This window comes from Pteropus vampyrus, unplaced genomic scaffold (assembly GCF_000151845.1).
Source record: "Pteropus vampyrus isolate Shadow unplaced genomic scaffold, Pvam_2.0 Scaffold128, whole genome shotgun sequence".
Classification (NCBI taxonomy): Eukaryota; Metazoa; Chordata; class Mammalia; order Chiroptera; family Pteropodidae; genus Pteropus; species Pteropus vampyrus.
The window spans coordinates 5,128,476-5,147,987 of record NW_011888909.1 but is presented as its reverse complement, the minus strand read 5'-3'; the positions used below and the strand labels follow the sequence as shown (position 1 = coordinate 5,147,987).

General features: G+C 45.5%; 2 protein-coding genes across 4 annotated transcripts; one reads left to right on the top strand and one right to left on the bottom strand.

Annotated features, from left to right (window-relative positions):
* Positions 1-75: 75 nt before the first annotated feature.
* SUMF2 (sulfatase modifying factor 2) lies at positions 76-10,558 on the top strand. The gene is given in 8 exon segments (XM_023534617.1): positions 76-2,566; positions 5,267-5,382; positions 5,848-5,892; positions 6,237-6,387; positions 7,202-7,257; positions 9,156-9,240; positions 9,422-9,566; positions 9,696-10,558. Coding segments are annotated over 8 exon segments (867 nt in total). The 5' UTR covers positions 76-2,382; the 3' UTR covers positions 9,781-10,558.
* A 318-nt stretch (positions 10,559-10,876) lies between these two features.
* Positions 10,877-19,334, bottom strand: PHKG1 (phosphorylase kinase catalytic subunit gamma 1). 3 transcript variants are annotated; one of them, XM_011366998.2, is made up of 10 exons: positions 18,922-19,334; positions 16,757-16,871; positions 16,113-16,291; positions 15,612-15,666; positions 13,076-13,141; positions 12,645-12,808; positions 12,162-12,252; positions 11,883-12,036; positions 11,582-11,707; positions 10,877-11,196 (listed from the first exon to the last, which is right to left on the bottom strand). In XM_011366998.2, exons 2-10 carry the CDS (start codon positions 16,837-16,839, stop codon positions 10,951-10,953), a joined length of 1,164 nt encoding a protein of 387 aa, XP_011365300.1. In that variant the 5' UTR covers positions 16,840-16,871; positions 18,922-19,334; the 3' UTR covers positions 10,877-10,950. The 3 variants fall into 3 exon arrangements, with proteins under 3 accessions (XP_011365300.1, XP_011365299.1, XP_011365301.1); XM_011366997.1 differs by lacking the exon at positions 18,922-19,334 and having other exon boundaries at positions 10,951-11,196; positions 13,076-13,147; positions 15,609-15,666; positions 16,757-16,839; XM_011366999.1 differs by lacking the exon at positions 18,922-19,334 and having other exon boundaries at positions 10,951-11,196; positions 15,612-15,661; positions 16,135-16,291; positions 16,757-16,839.
* Between the last annotated feature and the right edge of the window lie 178 nt (positions 19,335-19,512).

Below are 19,512 nucleotides of genomic sequence, written 5' to 3'. Positions count from 1 at the left end.
ATCCCTGTTTTCGTAGTATAAATTCCTGTGAGTAAAACTATTGGATCTTTCTGTTGGACTTTTCATGTTTTTGAAGTAGCTTTGCTAAAATGCTCCCCGGGATAGTTTAGTAGTGGGTAGAAAGGTGGATGAACTAGAGTTAAGGTTGTTGAAAGAGCTGCAAGTATAAAGTGGCAAAAATAGAAATAGAAGAGGCAGTGGTAAAAAGATGGCTGAAGGTGTGACTGAGATTTTCGGATGGACCAATTTTCACACCTCTGAACCTTTGATTTTGCTGAAATATATCCATCCTAAAACTGTCAGTGACATCTTTCTAACTCAAATTATTCTCTCCTATGTGTTTCCACAAAATTGTTTTTATACAGTTGGTATTTCTCTGCAGTCCTCAAAGGTGAAATTGTGTTGCAAAATTTTGTATTTTGAGGACTTGGCAGTTGCCTGCAGGGAATGTACAATAAATGTTAATTTGAAACCTTTTCTGTGATCTTCGCAGTGGTATTCCAAAGCACAAAAGGAGTCCAAATATAAAAGAAGAAAGGCCAAATGTTCACAAGATAATGAAGGAGGGGGTTCTGGAATGGCAGGGCCTTCTAATACTAACCCTAAGAATATTGCTTTTTCCTTAATTTCTGGACCCCACCTCCTTTAATTCAGGCCCTATCTTATTCCCGGGCCTGTGGACTAATCACCCGCTTCAGCTGACAGTAGAGGATGTGTAAGAGGGTGGAGGCCAACTTGGGAGGTGTAGAGCGCATACACAGCAGAGCCATACAATGAGTATCCTATTGGTGCTGCCGTGACTCGCGTTTCCCGCATGGACTCTGCAGCTGCTGACTACTGTCATTTCTGTCCTGCCAGTGGATAAAGCTAGGTCAGTGTGCTCCCCTGCCTGCCTTCCCCTGGCACCATTTGTCTCAGGAGGCATCAGGAAAGGGGTGGGGTGCTTCACCTTGGTAGAAGAGACCGGTGGCTTGTTTGTCCGCTTCCTGGTCAGGCTGCTGGCACCTCCCAAAGGTGGCCAACCCGGCAAGGTAATTAACAATTATCCTATTTCGTTATTTTATTATTTTGGAATCTTGGACATTAAAAAGTAAAAGTATAACAAGCCTCATGTATCGTCCCTCAGCATAAACAGTTTTCTGTTTATGGCTTATCTTGCTTTGGTATCTTTCCTCTCCCCAGGCTGGAGCCATATTGACCTGAATCCAGGCATACAAATTTATTTGTAAATACTCAGCTTGAATAGCCAAAAATATACACGAAAAGAAAAAATACCATACCCTTTTCCACACATAAAATTGACATCCAGTTAGTGTTTAAATACACCTACTATTACTATGTTATTTTTTCAATTATAGTTTACTTGTTGAATTCGTGTCAAAACAAACTTTATACATTGCAGTTGTATGTTGTTTCTTAATTCCCTTTTATTCTGAGATTTCCCTGCTTGCTCCATTTTTTTCCCCTTGAAGTGAATAAAATAATCGGTGTGTGTATCAGAATGAGTATGAGAGGAGGGCCAAAGATAGGATTCTAAGGAACATGAAAAGACATGGACTTAACAGAGGAACTTAACGGTTTTTAGACAACCTTACATAGAAACATAGCACCATAAAGTAGTACATCAAGCCAGAGAAATGTTGCCTGTTGGAAATAGCACCTGGAAGTAAAGAGAGCTGGATCTAGTCCTGTCTCCTGATAACTAGCTCTTTAAGTCATTTTCCTTTTTGGCTCTTGGTTTCCTCCAGTTAAATAAGGGAGTTGAGTTAAAGATCCTTTTAATTCTATCATTTTTTTGAGGCATTCAGACAGCAAGTATGAAGGAGCTCATTCAATTATTTGATAATTATTGTGTACTTGTGATAGATGCCAGGCATACAGTGGCAAAATAGATGTAGTCCTTTCCTTTCTGGAGCATATGATATAATGGTGAAAATCATTAAGAATTGCTAAGAGTTCAACAAATAGAGAGGAAGAGGCAGAGAAACACCATGAGCACAAAATGGGTAAAAAGGTACTAGATATATTTCAAAGTATAGTGTTTAGGTTTACCTAACTGGGACAAAGGTGGTTGTGTAGAAGAATAGAGATGTAAGGAAAAGAAATAAACATTTGTTGAAAACCTACCATGTGTTCAACATCTCATACGTCATTTAATTCATACAGCTTTGCCTATGAGATAGATGCTGTTTCCACTTTATAGATGAAGAAATTGAAACTCAGATTAAGTAAATCACCTAAGGTCAACCAAATTAAGTGGCAGAACAAGAATTTAAAGCCAAATTTTTAATCCTTCATTTTTTGGGGATGAATACTCATTTTTATGAGTGTTACATATGATCCAAAAGTTGCCATTTGTTTATATATATTCATGTATTACTGATGATTCTTTTTTTCTCTGCAGGGAATGGGCAGGTGACTAGCATGGTTCAGCTACCAGGTGGGAGATTCCAGATGGGAACAAATTCACTAGATGGCAGAGATGAAAGGCCTGTCCGGGAGGTGACAGTAAAACTCTTTGCCATCGACCTATTTCCTGTCACCAACAAAGATTTCAGGTACATCATGTGTTTTTCCAGGAAGAGTAAAGTCTCTTTCTAATCTCCTTTCTTAATATCTAAAAGGAAACACCTGTTCACAATCACATATCATCTTTGCAATAGTACTCTGGGATAAGTGTTATCTACATTTTTCAGATGAAGAATCTGAAGTCCAAAAAGGTTTACCTCGCTCTCTGTTATTGGCAGACCTGGGCCTGGAACTCAAATTCCTTGCCTTTTGAGCCCGTAGATTTTCTGTTACACTGGCATAGCACTTAAAAAGATGGGCAAAGTGAAACACTCAACGGAAACCTTTCAACAAGGGGGAAAGGATTGGGAGAAGTATCATACTAGCTGAGAGTACCTTAAATTGCCTTTATATTTACTGAGGGAAATGGCATTGTTTTAGGGAAATGACATTGTTTTAGGAGTCAAACACTGTGGTTCCAGCTCAATCTAAGAAGCCAAGTTGAGCTGCCTTAGTTTCCTCAAGGTGACAACATTTTATAACTTACCTTCAAATGGTACAGCAGGGAATATATAGAGAGGGGGAAAGGAAGGGGAGGAAACAGGAAGGCAGTAAAGCAAACGTGGGAAATGACTTAAATGTTATATTTGTGGACGTAAAACTTTTTAAGATAAAAGGTTATGGGGACAAACTGATTCAGGAGACATACTGAAGTAAGCGTAGGATTGTTGGTATACTCCTCAGGCCTTTTGACTCAGTGATTCTACCTCTAGGGATTTGTCTTAAGGAAAGAATTAAGGTTGTCTAAAACCATTAGGCTAAAAAGATGACATTGTAAATAACTTAACAGTTTTTAAGAATCACTTAAACATATCAATATAACAGAATACTTAGCAGCCATTTAAAGTCCTGTTGTCAAAAAGAATTAGTTATGAGATATTAAGTGAAGAAAGTAGCTTACAAAACAATATATAGGGTATGATCTCATTTTTTTGAAACTATGTATATGGAATGTATATGCATTAAAAAAAGAACTGGAAGTACAACATTGCATTAGTTGACAGATTTTGCCCATGTTTTTGTGACTTCCAAAAGAAAATAATTCCGGGGAAGCAGCTTGTTAAATGGGGGAGGAGGGGTGGGAAAGAGAGGGCAGGACTGAGGGCAGGGAGAATATGGAATGATATTAGTTTGGTGTGATAATGAATGATTTTGTTTTATTTTTTCAGTTTCCACATTTTTATTGGGGGCCACACAGGAGGGGGCCTCCTCCCTGTCAGTGGAGCTGCTCACAGTTTCTTCAGCCACTCCAAGCTTGGGCTTTGAGGGTCCTGGAGGTAGTTGGGCACATTGGGCACGTTTCCATCATCTCAGGCCAGCAGTGGGTAGTAGTAGGCTTGACCATGGTGACGTACTTGGTGTAGGGGCTGAGGGAATGCAGAATTATAGTCCTGGACATCTTGGTCTGGGTGGCAGTAGCGGTGGCCAGTAATGGGTGATTTTAATATTTTTTCTTTTTATCTACCCATATTTTCTCATTTTTCTACAGTACAATGTGTACTGCTTATATATGCTTTTTGAAAGTATTTTTAAACAGGCAACTTATTAAAATTGAAAAAAATCACTTGTGAGCAGACGTGTTCCATACCATGACAAATTGAAATAGGTAGGTAGATAGATGCATAGTATGCTTTCTTTTATATTTTGAAGTTGACTTATTATATGACAGAAATATAATGTACCTCCAGCAAGCCTCTAAACTTTGCTTAGAACCCACAATTTGTCTCTGCCTCTCTGGTAAAAGGTTCTCAAACTGTTCAGATGCTCTGAGGCCAGTAAATAGCTATTGCTACCAACTCTGATCAACTCCTCTATTCTCAATGTCCTTTTGATGGGTGAATGATACCATCTTATATCAGATGGGGTACTGTTAGCCCAATGAAAACAATTCATCTTACCCCAGCAATCTGCTTGCTGAAATTTGCTAAGCCATACCAAATTATATGAAAATCCATTCTAAAATCTCAGCAACTCATTTTTATTTGATTCAGTTTCTTTCATCTGTTAATAACATATTCTGACTCCCTTCCATGATGTTGTGAGATTAGATATGTAAAAAAGACCTTTCAGAAAAGAGAACCATTCCCCACCCTTAAATCTTCTCAGTAGCTTATTCATAATCTCTAAAAACTGGAGATAACCTAAATGACCTGCAATTGGTGAATGAATAAACAAAATATGGTATATCCATATGATGAAATACTGCTCAGCAATAAAAAGGAACAAACTACTGATAACTTCAACAATATGAATGAATTTCAGAAGCATTGTGCTAAGTGAAAGAAGCCAGACCCAAAACTACATACTGTGTGATTCAATTTATGTGAATTTATATTCTAGGAAAGGCAAAACTATAGTGACAAAAAACAGATTGGAGGTTACAGGGGCATGGGGGAATTTTGGAGGGTGTTTGATGGAACTGCTCTGTTTCTTGATTGTTATAATGACTATATGCTTTGTCAAAACTCACAAAAGTATACATTAAAAAGTGAATTTTACTGTAGTGAATTATATATGCAGTAACAGATTTTAAAAGAAACTCTCCTGCTCAGGGTTTCAGGTTAATTCTTTGGAGTTCACAAGAACTCAGTGACATATGACTTATAGGATAAGGACATAGGAGCTTTTCTGGAGCAGGAGAGGGTGAGGATGGAGCACAGAGCCCTTTCAGCTGAACCAAGTGAAATATCTCTTTTCGGGGAGTTTGTCAGGGAGAAAAAGTACCAGACAGAGGCTGAGATGTTTGGATGAAGTTTTGTCTTTGAGGACTTTGTCTCCGATGAGCTTAGAAACAAAGCAACTCAGCAGATGAAGGTGAGAGAACCTAGGGCTTGCTGTTGAGGGAATGGGAGTGGGACCTGGACATTGAATCCTGTGGGGGTATGGGGTCACCTGAGCTACAGCAGAGAATCAAAGCTGAGAGCTGGAGGGAAGGAAGAAGTGAGAGAAACCCTCCCTGGAAGAGTAAGATGAACACACACTCACAGGAAGTTACCCCTGAGCTGGTTTCTGCATAGAGACACTCTGTAAAGACCCAGATACATATAGAGTTTATGATACCTCCTGAACCAGCAGCAGAACATCTTGACAAGCCTCCCTCTAATAAGGGTTGTGAAATATCATGCTTTTAAAGATTCCAGACACAGCCTTACTTGGACCACCTGAGTCTCCGCTTGAAGTCTGTACTCTGCCTCCTGTGTGTCAGGAAGGTGCCCTTGCTAGGTTAGAGCATCTTGCAGTCATGCTCCTTCTTTTAGTCATGCTCTTTCTTCTTTGCAGTCTGTTCTCTGGTGGCTTCCAGTGGAAAGGGCATTCTGGAGGCAGGTAAGGATTGGTTCCTCTACCCGCTGGAGGGCTGGCTTCCCTAGACCCCTTGCCCATCTAGGAATACTGAGTTTAAAAGGATGACAGAGAAATTTCAAAGAAACAACCAATCAACCCTGTTTCTTCTGTCCTAATCTTATTTCAACTGCCCATCCCATTTCTCTTTTTAGTCTCATGTTTAGTCTCTTCTTTCTGACTCTGGACCTCTCTTCACTCACCAGGCTATCTCTTCCAACTTCCTTGCTTCATCTAGTGTTAAAAGCTAAACTCAGGTACCCTAAGCCTAGCCTACCTCAGACTTTCATGAGTTCTCAGAAGCCTGTCTCACTTCATCCTGGCTACAGCCTGCAGGTCCCGGCTCTGGCATCCAAGAGAGACTGGAGCTCCCAGTGGTACATGTGAGCTGGAATGATGCTCGTGCCTACTGTTCTTGGAAGGGGAAACGGCTGCCCAGTGAAGAAGAGTGAGAGTTTGCTGCCTGAGGGGGCTTGAAGGGTACAGGTGTGCCAAGGCGATTTCTTTTTATTTTTCTCCCCATCCTGCCCTGCGTGGGAAGCTTTAAAGGGTGGGAAGAGTACTTCTTAAAGCATGTGATGCGGGACCAGTTGCTGCTATTTTCATTTCTAACATGTCTCAGACCAATACTTATGTAAAGTACCATAAAAACTAACTAGAAAAATGTAATGAAAAAACAGACATAAAATATTTTATTGTTGGAGATTCCACAGACATGTTCATTTCAGTAAACATAATCAGAACATGGCGTAGGGAAAAAGAAAAGAGTTATCCAAACTCATACCTTTTCCATGGGTGTATAGGGATTAATATAAAGAATCACCGTTTGCTTGTAACTTTGTTGTTCTGCAATACTAACAAAACAAAAAGTCGTGAGAGTGAAGTAGCAGTGCTCCATATTCAGCACCTCTACACACGCTTCGAAAGAACAACAGCCATACCAATAGTCAAACTGATTAATGTGATAAATGAAGTTGCTTGTTCATTTAGCCAATCTGAGTCCAGTTAACAAGTTTCTCAGTGGTTACTCTCTTTTCTGTGCTGATCTCAACATGAACTGGTAACAAATAGTTTATACACTGGCATTGATTAGAACCACACCTAGGACTGCACTGTCCTGGGGTAATACAGGAGACTGGGCTGCAGTGAGTGGACGGGATGAGCATGGGAAATAAAAGTAAATAATCCTTTTCTCGTCACCTCCTAACTTCCTTTTGATTCCCTCTTTCTGTCTTTCCCTTCTTTCCCAACTCTTATCTCTCCCTCCCCTGCTGTCTCCTTGCTCTCCTAGCAGGTCAGATTTACCCATGGGGAAACCAGTTCCAGCTACATCGCACCAACCTGTGGCAGGTAAGACATACATTCTTCACTCCTGTCCTTTCTCAAAGCATTAAGACCTGCTATAGGCTAGGCATTATGTTAGGCAGTGGGATTCAGAGGGCTTTGTGTTCTAATGGAACTGAAGACTGGTAAAGGGTAAAGCAAAAGACAATGTGATAGTGCAGGGTGTGCTCAGAAATAAATCACTCATTGCCTGAGAGTGCTGGGAGTGACTTCACAGAGAAGATGGCATTCAGCTGATAGAATAGGAGTTTGTCAAGTGAAAAGTGGAGCAAAGGGTATTCTGAGCAGAAAAGAAACAACATGAGTATTGTCACTGTATTAGGAGAAAATACTGTGTGTTTGGAGACATGACAAATTCAGAGAGGCTGGAGCATAGAGAAATGAGTGAGGATGTTAGGAGATGAAGTAGACAGTGGGTTGGAGGCAGATTTTGAAGGATCAGGTGTGCCAAGATACAGTTTCAGATTTTATCCTCTAGGCCATGGGGAGCAGATGGAGGTTTTTAAACAGGGGAGTAACTACATCATTTCGACTTTGGGGATGCTAATTGTTGCTAATTTGTGCAGGATCAGATGAAATAGAGCTGCAGTGGTGACAGGGGGTTTCTGGATTTGAGTCTGTGGTAATGGCCCAAGTGATTATAAACACTTGAATTAAGTGAAAGTGGAATAGAGAGTAAGCCAAATGGGAGAAGCATGTCTGAGAAGGTAGACTGGGTTTGGTCACTAATCAAATGTGGATGGTTAGAAAAGAGTTAGACTCAAGCATGAATCTAAGCTTGGACAGCAGGGTGATAGTGCTATCGTTATCTAGAATAGATAATATGCTTGTTGAGTCAAAGGGATAGAACTTGATCAGTGTAGGATCAGCTTAGCTTAAGATGCCTGTGGTCATTTATATATTCAGTCAGAGGTAGAAAATATAAGTCTGAAATTTAGGACAGAGGTCTGGGTCAGAGCAAGTGGTGTGCGAGTCATCAGTATATACCATAGGCAAGAATGGTATATTCCCCGCAGGAGACTCTGTAGAGTGAGGGGAACACAGCACCAGCATTTTAGGGGGAAGCACTGAAAAGGGACTGAGAGAGAGACTGACCTTTTAGATGGTCATGGTATCAGAGTTTTGCAGAAAGAGATATCTGGCTTATACACTGTTTGATCTTTGCCAAATTAACCATTTGAGCCTCAGCTGCTAGTTTTTTAAAGGGAAAAAATACTTGCCTCACAACCTTGTAAGGATTAAAAGAGATAAATGTAGCAACCCTAGAACATAGTAGGTGTTGAGTAAATTATAACCCCTTCAACTTCCCTTTCATAAGAACAGCTGCCATAGAGTGGTGGCAGCTGAACCCAATTTTAATGAGAAGAATGAACAAGTTGAACAAATTGCATCAGCAAATATAGGTTACTTTTTCAAGAATTTTGGTGGTAAAGAACAAGAGATGAGGAAGGTAGAGTCAGGGCAGATGAGGGAGAGCTAAACCTGTTGGTGGTAGAAGAGAAAGAGATGGTACAAGAGAGCACAGGACAGGCATCATAGCTCATGAGAAGGTAGGGAGTGCAAAGCATGGAAAAAGGAAGAAAGAGTCTTTCTTTCCAAGGGACCTAGCATGTGGGGTTCGAGGCATAGGGGAGGAAGTCACTGAGAGTAGAGAAAATGAGAGTGGGATGAGCTTGACATGGACTACTGCTGGCACACACTTCCTAATGCAGCCAGGAGGTCAAGGTGGAGGATATGAGGCCACTGGTTTGAGAGCTCAGGATGGGAACCTCAGGTCGCTTCCCCATGCTCTTCATCCTATCCCAGATGATACAACTAGATGACCTTGGTTTTCTTCTGGGCAAGCAGGAACACCTGCCTTAGACAGGATGGTAAATCTTTTAGTCTAAATTTCTTCCTCTCAGGGAAAGTTCCCCAAGGGCGACAAGGCTGAGGATGGCTTCCATGGAGTCTCCCCAGTGAATGATTTCCCCCCACAGAATAACTATGGTAAGATTTCTCATCCAACTGCTGTCAACATTCACAAATTGGTTAGTGGGATTATTCTGCCTGACAGATGAGGCAGAGAGAAGCACCCCCAGAGAAGCACTTGCTCCCCAGGGCTTTGATGGCTAGGAGGGGTGAGTGTGGTGCTTCCCAGCCTGGGACTGACCCACTTGCTGTGCTGCAGGGCTCTATGACCTCATGGGCAATGTGTGGGAGTGGACAGCTTCACCATACCAAAATGCCGATCAGGACATGCATGTCCTCCAGGGAGGGTCCTGGATCAATACATCTGATGGCTCCGCCAATCACCAGGCCTGGGGCACTACCAGGTGATGGGCTTGGTAACTGGGGGCTGAGGGTCTGGGTCTTGGCCTCCCAAGTAGAGGAGGAAAGTTGGGTAAGGCCCCAGGCCCCATTCTTAACAAATGTCCATTCTCTCTCTCTTTCTCTGGTGGCAGGATGGGCAACACTCCAGATTCAGCCTCCGACAACCTAGGCTTCCGCTGTGCTTCTAGTTTTGGCCAACTGCCTGGGGAGCTGTGAGCAGCTATGTAAAGCCAAGGAGAAGAGTCCTCTGTGGTACCCATGTCACTCCCTGGTGACATTCCAAACACAGCCAAACTCCAAACTCTTCACCTTCAGCCTCAGGAATGACCTTCCTCTTCCCCCGTCCCTCTGTGACAGGCACCTCTCACCAAGGTAGGTGAGACCTCTGACTTCAGAGAAGGGGTGGCTCTATCTCTTGGAGAAAGGGCCCAACTTATTGATTATGGCTGGGAGCTGGCCTATTAGAGGCCAAATATTAATCATATAGGGGCCAAATACTCAGGAGTGCTCTGAAAGGCAGTTTGTTAAAAAATTTTAAATCTGTTCCCTCCCCCTTTCTCGATGTCTGATTCAGGGATCTGACATTGTGTTCTCAAGGCATAATTTTCCCCCAGTTCTCTTTGTTGTCCCAGCAAATTGCTACAGAAAGAAAATGCTTCCTTCATTTGCCTCATTTGTAGTGTTTCATGCGCTTCTGAAGGAATTTAATTTCAATAACCTCTATGTAAAATGCAGCAATGTGGGCTCTTTAAAGCACATGTCAGTATTAAAAGGGTCTAGGAGAACTGAGTATTTACCAGGGAAAACTGCATCATGGGAGTCACAAAGTAAATAATATTCTAGAAAGACAAATATCAGAAGCTTTCCTTTCTATTGTTGATTATGTAAGGGCTTCCATATGCCTCTAAAAACATGTGCCCCTGAGAAGAACTTGCTCCTGTGGTGTCACTAGATGCCATGAGGTCAGTAAAATCTTCTGTGATTGTGTATCTGTCTTTGTGTGTCTGTCTTTTGTCCTTACCCTGGGACCCTAAGGGAAGTACATACTAGTGTCAGTAACTCTGGGCCTCCCATGAGGAGAAAGAAACTGAGATAGTGGTACGACTGGGAAGTGGAGAAGTAGGAAGCCTCTTGGCTGTTGAATCACATCTAGTCCCCTATTCTCTGGGCCTAGCCGCTATTGCACTTACCATTGTGTTATGGGAGTGCCCCAATCTTCTTATGCAGTGCCTCTGAGAGGGATAATGGCCCAATTCCGGGAGTCCTGGCTAGGACCAAGTGCCCCTCTGGACAAAGGCCAGCACACAATCTCACTCCTTTGACTAATATTTCTGCGGCTTCCCCTTTCTTCTGCCACCTACTCGCCCTGTTCCACTTGCCAGCACCTCAGTAGTCTTCCTCAACCAGGGAGAGGAGCACAGCCTTGGGTGTGTTCTCAAAGAGGGCAGCCCGGTTCTGCTGCTGCCCCTTCTTCACCCAGTGGCCATAGATGCGGAAAGCATAGGCATCAATGAGTCGGCGCAGAGACCGGAGGGCATAGGGATCACGAATGACAATCTCCCGGGTCACAGGCTTCACCCGGTGGTACTGGTAGTAGATCCTCACTGAAGCCAGCACTGTCAGAGCGATCACCTGTGGAGGGCCAGGACTGAGAACCTGGACCCAGCCCCTGCAAACCTATCTCCTTTTCCCTCCAATGCAGGGAGGCCCTGAGCTTGTTTGCCATGAAGACTTGCATGGCTTCTGCTGGGCCCTTCCTAGTGTTCTTTCCATTCTCACCCTACCAGCATTTGCAGGGATTTAGACTGTTGGAGCCAGTCAGGTGACATCTGTCTTCCCTGAAGCCAGAAGAAATTGAGCTGGAACCATTATGGGTGGGGGGAGGGGAGGGCAGGGGCCTTGGAAACCCTGGTGGTGTAAGTAGCAGTTCCTCAGGAGAAAAAAGGGGACTTGGGGGCTTGGACTTGAGGCAGTAGCAACTGCCCCAGGGCCCTGGGTGAGAAGGGAGCTTAAGTACCTTGAACTTCCCCCGGGGGCTGAAGTGACGCACTTCTTCCACAACATACTGCTGGAAGAAGGGATGCGCTAAGGCCTCTTCTGCTGAACAGCGGCCCTGGGGGTTCACCACCAAGAAGCGGGAGACCTGAGAGAACAAGGAGGTACTGAAAACATGAATGCAGATTCCCCTCCAGCACTTTAGAAGACATGGGGTCTCTCCTGGCAGACTCCTCCATCCTGCGGCATGGCATACTCCCCTCCCTCCATGGTGAACTTTGCCCCTTGCCTGAGCCCTAGAGCCAGCAGGCTGGGGCACTCACCAAGTCTTTCACAGTATCTGAGTAATCATCCCATTCAGGTGAGCCAAACTGGTAGTTGCCACTCATGATCATCCTCAGCATCAGCATTTGCTTCCGGTGCCAGAAGGGCGGGGAGCCAGCCAGCAGGGTATACATGATGACCCCTGTGCTCCACCTGGCACCAGGTGGATGGAGAGGAAGACAGGCGGGCTGGCTGTAGCTCCTGCCAACTCCTCCCCTCCTTGGTCAGGTATTCCTGGCCATGGTGGCATCCCTGTCCCTCCTCCCCAACATACTCACATGTCCACCTCCTTCCCGTAGCCTGGGTGGTCATCGTTCATGGAGCACTCAATGATCTCTGGGGCCAGGTAACTGGGGGTCCCACAGATCTCTGCAGGAATAGTTATCAGGATAGGTCAATGGGGGACACTTGGAAGAAGAAAATCCAAAGAAACAGTCGAGATGTAACCGAAATGGTGTTTAGGCTGGCCAACTTCAGGGCCAAGGGCATGGACCAGGTGCTGGCTCATAGGGCCACCTACTTGGGGCTTATTTGTTCTGTGGTCACGTCTAGCCATCCTGGCCTAGAACTCAGGCAGTGGGAACTTGGCTCGGCTTAGTCCTAGGAAGAGAGCCTACCTGAAAAGACACCTAGCCTTGAAATGATAGGACTTTTATTCTGGAGTGGGAAGGAATAGGGGAGAAAACCAGACAATTTCTGTTCCTGGGAGAGTTAATAAGAAAGCCTGAGCCCCTGATGTGGGCCAATGCATGTTACCAGACCTCGCAGCTTCTCTCCTGGCTCCAGCTGGCAGGAAAAGCCAAAGTCTGTGAGCTTGATGTTCATGTCATCATCCAAGAGGATGTTTTCGGGCTTCAGATCCCGATGCACGATGTTGAGTTTGTGCAAGGTGCAGATCACCTCCAGCAGGGCTCTCATGATCTTTCTGGGGTGAGACAGGCACATATTACTCTTATCTCCTATTCTGCAGGGTCAAGTAGCAAAGCCCACATACTAGCCAGACTGCAAGTAAGAGAGGACTCAGGGCAGGCTGGGACAGTCTAGGCTGAGTCAAGGATGGAAGGAGGCCATAAAAGCCAGTGGTGCACACCCCCAGCCCAAGCAAGTATGCTCCATACCCCCTCCAAGACCTTGGTGCCTGTAGCACTAGGATTCAGGCAGGAAGTGGGGAGAGAGGCAAATGGCCCCTCACCTGGTTTCCTTCTCACTCAGAGTGACCTTCTCAGTGAGATAATCAAAGAGCTCCCCTCTCTTCATCCTGTGGGGACAGAGGGTTTGTAACTGGATAGGTCCCAAGACCATCCCCTCCTTACCCTGCTCCCAGAGAATTGTTTCTCACCCTAATACCTCCAGAGGCAAAGTGGGCCACTCCCACAAAGAACCAAGGTCTGTGGAGAGGAGCTGGGGAAGTGAGTGGAGTGTCTGGAAGGATTGAAAGAAGAGCAAGGGAGGCTGGAGGGGTGGGATGGCACCGATATGAGCCCCGCCCCCCACCACCACCCCACCACCATCTGCGTAAATGACAGCACGGGCTGGGATTTATCAGGGCCAAAACCAGGGCTGGGAGGTGAGACTGGCCCAAGGCCCCCTGGCCCAGGGCCCCAGACCCAAATCAGAAGGACGAGAGCATCTTGATTTTTCCCAGGAACAAATGGAAGAAGTGGCAGTACAAGTGTTGGAGGAGCTGTTTTGCCTATTTTAGGATTAAGAATTGCGATTCAATCTTCTCACTTCTTGGGATGATCTATAAAGAGGTCTCTGCTAGAACAATCTAGTTATAACCTGGAGGGCAACTTGGGGCAGCATTAAAAATAGCTTCCCAAAGCAACTTCTTGAAAGGTTAGAGACATTTGAGCTGCCCCCAAGGGCTCTTCAGGACAGTTCCACTGAGCAGAGTTGGGACAGCTGCAGCTGGGCAAGTCTGGTGGGGCCCTGGGAAAGTCTTCCTGGGTTAAATTAATAGGAAAGGTGCATCCTGCCCCTTTTCACCCACCCCTCCATGAAAAGCAGTGGGATTCTTAGGGCACAAGGGATTTTGACAGTGTCACTGAGAGGCAATAAAACAATTGAGTTTAGCTGCTGAGGCAAGGAGGGAGTTTCTGTTTGAGGAGACAACCTAGAATTTACAGAGGTGAGCCTTGTTTTATACTGTTCCTAAAAGGCAATGTGTGAATCCAGTTTTTATCATTTTAATTCCATTTTAAAGACACTAGGAGAACTCACTATTAGCAGCAGCAGCCCCCAAAAGATTTACCACTAAACACTAGGGGACTGTGCAAGGCACATCAGAAGGCCTCTGCCTTCCTGGAGCTGGTGGTTTAATTGTATAACACGCCAAGTAATACTGTGTCTTTAAATAAATTAACACTGCACATATTCAGTATGGCTACAATATGAAATGTTCCAACAATACAAAATCTACTTGAATAATTTTCTCAAGTAAATCTGGTCCCTAAATTGGCTATTGTGTATGGAGAAATCAAGACACCCCTTCAACAATGAATCATACAGCAGAGATTTTTGTTCTTTAGTGAGGATTCAGTGGAGCGGGGGAACAAGGAGATGGAGAGTTCCTTTCCCTGTGAAACTTTTCTAATAAAAATGGTAATATGATTGCACTATTCACAGAACACTTTGTATTGTTCGAATTTGATGCTTAGAGCCTGGTGAGATAGGCAGAGTGGTCGGTATCATTTTTCCTTTCTTGAGAAAACAGACTCTCAGAACTGAAGGGCCTACGGGTGCCTGTGACAAGGAGATCATCTCAATAGCCTACTGGTGCAGAAGCAGGAATATAGTGATGATGATGTTGATGATGATGATGATGATGATGATGACGATGATGATGATGATGATCTCCATCTTTGAACTGCACCCAAATTCAACCTCTACCTCCCTGGGGGAGTCTCTTGCCTCAATACTGCTAGCCTCCACCTTTTTACTCTTGCCTTATGACAGTCAGCAGGATCCTTTTCAAAAGCAAATAGGACCACATTACTCTCCTGATCTCCATCCTCCAAAGTCCTTACCATAGCTAAAATGCCTGCATCATTCCCCCACCCTGGTTTCCTTGCCAGTCCTTAAACATACCAAGCCCATCCAGCAAGGCTCTTGCTCTGGTTCTTCCCTCTGCTGGAAAGCTCCAGCTCCAGGTCTTGTTTTGGATTCCTCTCTCAAATCATCCAGGTCTCTACTCAGGTAACCTTGTGGAGAGACTTCTCTGACCAATTCATCTAAAAAAAAAGAATCTCCACCTCTCTCTAATCCCTGTTCAGCTTTATGTATATGTACACATACATAACTACATGTACATATCATGGCTAAATTGCTTTCTGTTCATTACTTGTGAAAATTATTACATAAAGTTGAGGACCTTATCTGTCTTATTCATTGTTCTAACCTCAATGTCTAGAATAAGTATTGAATGGCCACTATCTTCATCACTGGAGCTAATAGTTATTAGCATTTACATTGTGCCAGTCACTGTATTATTATTACTTCCATAATACTGATGAGAAAACTGATACTTAAAGAAATCCTCCAGCCCATAATCAGTGGACCCAGGAATTAAAATGTGGCAGCCTGACCCCAGGGGCATTTCTGGTCCTATTTGGCATCCACAGTATAAGGGGCTGGCTGCTGATCTCCAGGAAGACCTGGACAGGGGACCATAATACCAGGTTCTCTGATAGTCCCAGGTATGGTTGACTCCAGGGCTGAGTACTTACAGATCAAACACCAAGAAGAAGAAAGTGTTGGTCTCATAAGTGTCCTTCAGCTGTACTGAAATGGAAATGGTTGGCTCGTCTCAGGTAGCAGGGAAGCCTGGGGAGGGGCAGCAAGGCATAGGGGCAGGGGGATTAAAATTGCTAGGGCTGAACTTCGAAAGTGGAGGTGGTATCAGGATGGTGCTCAAAGGAGGCCCACCAGGGCAGGGGAAAGGCCCAGACACTTCACACCCCCATTCTCCCACCGGTACCTAACCCCAGCCCTGCCTGTCACCCCTTCTGTCTGGCTGAAAGAGGAGGCTTAGACAGAGCTGAATCCCTGGAGCAGGTTTCCTGGAGGCTGGAACTAGGAACTTCAAGCCTCAGGGCACTGGGCTGGTGCGGCCTCAGGATGCAGAAGACACTCTGGATAGGCCAGCAATGAAGCTGCACTCCCTGACTTGGATTATCAGAGCAGAATAATGGTGAAGCACCCTGATGTGGCTTGAGGCCATCACTCACTGATGTTAGGGTGCCCTGAAACCTTGCGCAGGATGTCCACTTCTTTCAGCGTGGCCTGTCGCAGCTCTCGCACCTCCTCAGAGCTGAAGCTGCCGCCGCCTGTGATGTCAATGATCTTCACTGCGTACTCCTGGCACGTGGGTTTGTGGATGCAACGCCTGACGACACTGCTAACTCCCCTGGGGGTACAGAGGACAGACAGTCCCAGGGGCCCCTCACTCCAGGAGAAGTCCCACATCTTTTTCCCCAACTCCCTGTAAACTTTTGGGGACAGTAGGATGAAGAAGGCACAGCGAGGGTGATTTGCAAGCCTGGTCTCAGGCCTCTTAACTTCTAGCTCAGTGCTCTTTCACACAAAGAAAGAAGCCATGCATTCTCAAGGCCATAAGCTTCCTCTGACCCCTCATCCTTAACCCGATCCCAAAGCCGAGTTTGGATGTGCTTGTCAGCAGCATCGGGGGAGCTCTTTGCCAGGAGAAGTCTCTGATCTGCTTATTCTTATACACCCTTATCTGTCCTGGTTTAGGAGGGCAGGACCCAAACCGAGGGATTCTCCAAATGAACAGTGCTTTGGGGATCGAAATGAGGTCACTGCTCAAGGTCAAACAGAGAAGGCTCTAGCCTGTGGAAAGTCTGGGCCTTACCTGCCCAGGATCTCCTTAGGCTCATAGTTCTCATAGAAACCCTGTGCAGAATGTGAGTCTGGTAGTGCTTCATCCCACGTCATGCTCAGCTCCTCGGGGATGATTCTGAGGGCCTCTGAGAGGAAAACAGAAAGAAGCTATCAGCCTTCCTGCCTGACCTAGGGGATGTGTTCTTTGAGGGTTGGAACAATTTCTTTCACTTATCTTTGTCTCTCCTGGCACAGAGCTGGCCTATTGCAAATGTTCAGAATAAATGTTTGTGAACTGAAAAAATGCTTTGTAAAGAACCCAACATCCTTTTCCCACTAGCTGTAAATTTGTCAGCCCCAGGTGACCATGTGCTTCCCTATTCATGTACCGTCAGTAGAAGCTGCAAATAATCAGCTAGTCCGAGGCCCAGGACTGAAGCAGGAAAGCCCCAAGGTTAGTTCTGAGGGGGACAGCACACCCTTGGTTTTAGAAAGAACTACTGAGGAATGCTTCAGAAGACAAATTAAAGTGCTATTTCCTTTTCTCTCTGAGGAGATGAGGCTGGTCCTATTTTTCCTCTGCCTGCTCTCTGTACTTGTGGAAAAGATGAGAAGCTTCACAATGTCATTTTCTTAATATGCTGCTCTAATAGCCTTTCCTTATCTACCCCAGTCCTAACTGTCTGAGTCTGAAAACACCCTTTCGTCCAGGACATGCTTCCTCTGCTGCCCACTGCTCCTTCCTCACTCATTCTGTCCTTAACCAGGACTTCCATAATCACTCTCTCATTCATTCATTCTTTTATACTCTTTGTGAAGCACTATGCCAGGTGCTCTGAGGGATGCAGAGCTTGATGGTTGAGTCCTGGTCTCAGCCTCTGGTATCAGTTGTCAGTGTGTGCTATCATCTCCCACATTAAACTGTGGTCTTCTCTAGGATGTCCCAGCCATCCCTGCCCTCTGTGCCCAGTGCAGGTATGCAGGTGCTGCTCCCTAGGTATGAGTTGGCAGTTGGAGGTATACCTTTGGTTCAGGGTTCTGCTGGCAGAATGCATGTACCATGTCCTACCTAACAATGGCCAGTGAGCCCTGAGTGGTCCTACTGCAGTGGGGGGCAATACAAAGCTGGAACTCTCAGGCCTGGACACAGAGTTGCTAAGCTGGCCAGGTTTGTTTCATCTATGTAGAGGCTACCGGGGTACTGAATTCCCACCGCAAATGAAAGATTTGAGAAATGAAGAAAATCATCTACTGACAGAAAGAACAGGTAGAAAACAGGCACAAGCTGCCACTCAAGAGGGCCAAAACTGCTCTAGCCCTGATTCTACTGCCCTTTCTGGGTCCAAGAAGGCCTGTCCTACCCAAGCGGCCAATTTGATGACCAGCCAAGGTACAGCCCTGGCTACCTCAGGTCTCAGGCTGACTGTTTCAGAAAGCCTGGTGTCCCCACTGCTGGGTGCATGGTTACCAGAGAAAGGATTCGACCAACCATATCCTCTACCAGCAGCAGGTACCTGGTCTGCTCACAGGCTGCCACTGCCCTGTCAGCAACCTCAACTGAACATAGGAGTGTCTGTTCCCCATAAAAACAAGCTAATTTCCCAGCAAGTCCTTTTAAGTTCTCAAGATGGGCATCTGTGCTCTCACTTCCCAAAGTTGGGTAGTACCAGGTTTTTCCCTTCTCCCAGCCCGCCATGGGCAGACCTACTCCAGGATGCCACTCCAGCTGGGGACTTCATTCCCTGGCATGACCACTTTCACCTAGTTCTGGCTGCATTCAAATCTTTCAGTGTAGGCGGGGTAGGTTTCTATTGCCCCATCCCTTTGCTCTAGGCCTAACTTGGGGCTGACTTTGTGCCACTGTCCACTGCTCCACCTGTACCCACTACATCCTTCCCAAGACCCCTTTAAAAAGGGTCACCAAATGGGAATAAGTAGCCTAGTCTTTTCTGGAATATAACATCCCTCCCTTAAACTCAGAGTCTAAAAACACAGTCTCAGGGACCCACTTTCTGTAGATAAGCTCTCGTGGCAGGGGTTTCAAGAGTCAACACTGCCACTCTTCTGGTCTATTTGCCTTCAGAAGGGAAAAGTAAGTCTAATAGATTTGGTGGTTTCCGTCTTCTTTACCGCATAGCCTCTCCCCTCTCCCTGCCTACTGCCTGGCTTTCATCCATCACTGGCCCAGTTACTCACCGTTAGGTCCTCACAGGCCCTTGAGTGAATTCGACAGGAATCCCAAAGGTCCCAGAGCCCCTTGGGGAAGGGGGAAAAACAGAGGACTGAAGCGTGTCCAGAGCAGACACCCGTAGCCGGAGCAGGGTATCTTGCTGCTGCTCTTCCTTCAGGCTTTGCTAACTTGATGACGGAAAACTGAAGTGCCAAAAATAAATCACAGCTGCAAACCCGGGATGCAGGCCAAGGCTCAGCAGGCACAGTGCACAGACCCAAGTCTCACCAAGGGTGACCTCTGGTGGAGGGTGAGGAAAGTTCAGGTGACCCAGGACCAGACATTTCAGCAAAAGGTGACTAATTTTCCTTCTAGAGCTCACTTGGCCTCCAGGCCCAGAGGCTATATATAAGGCCAGCTTTGTCAGGAATTCTCTGGGGGCAATTTCTGTGTTTGCTAATATCAGGAAACAGTGCACTGGCGCACTCACACTACAATGTTGGGACCTGAAAGTCCCTGCTTAGGGACATTTTGTGTGGCGGCCCTATAAAATGCAGACCTTAAAGGTTATAGGGAACATCTCCTTCAGGAACCTACCGCTGATCTGCCTTCATTGC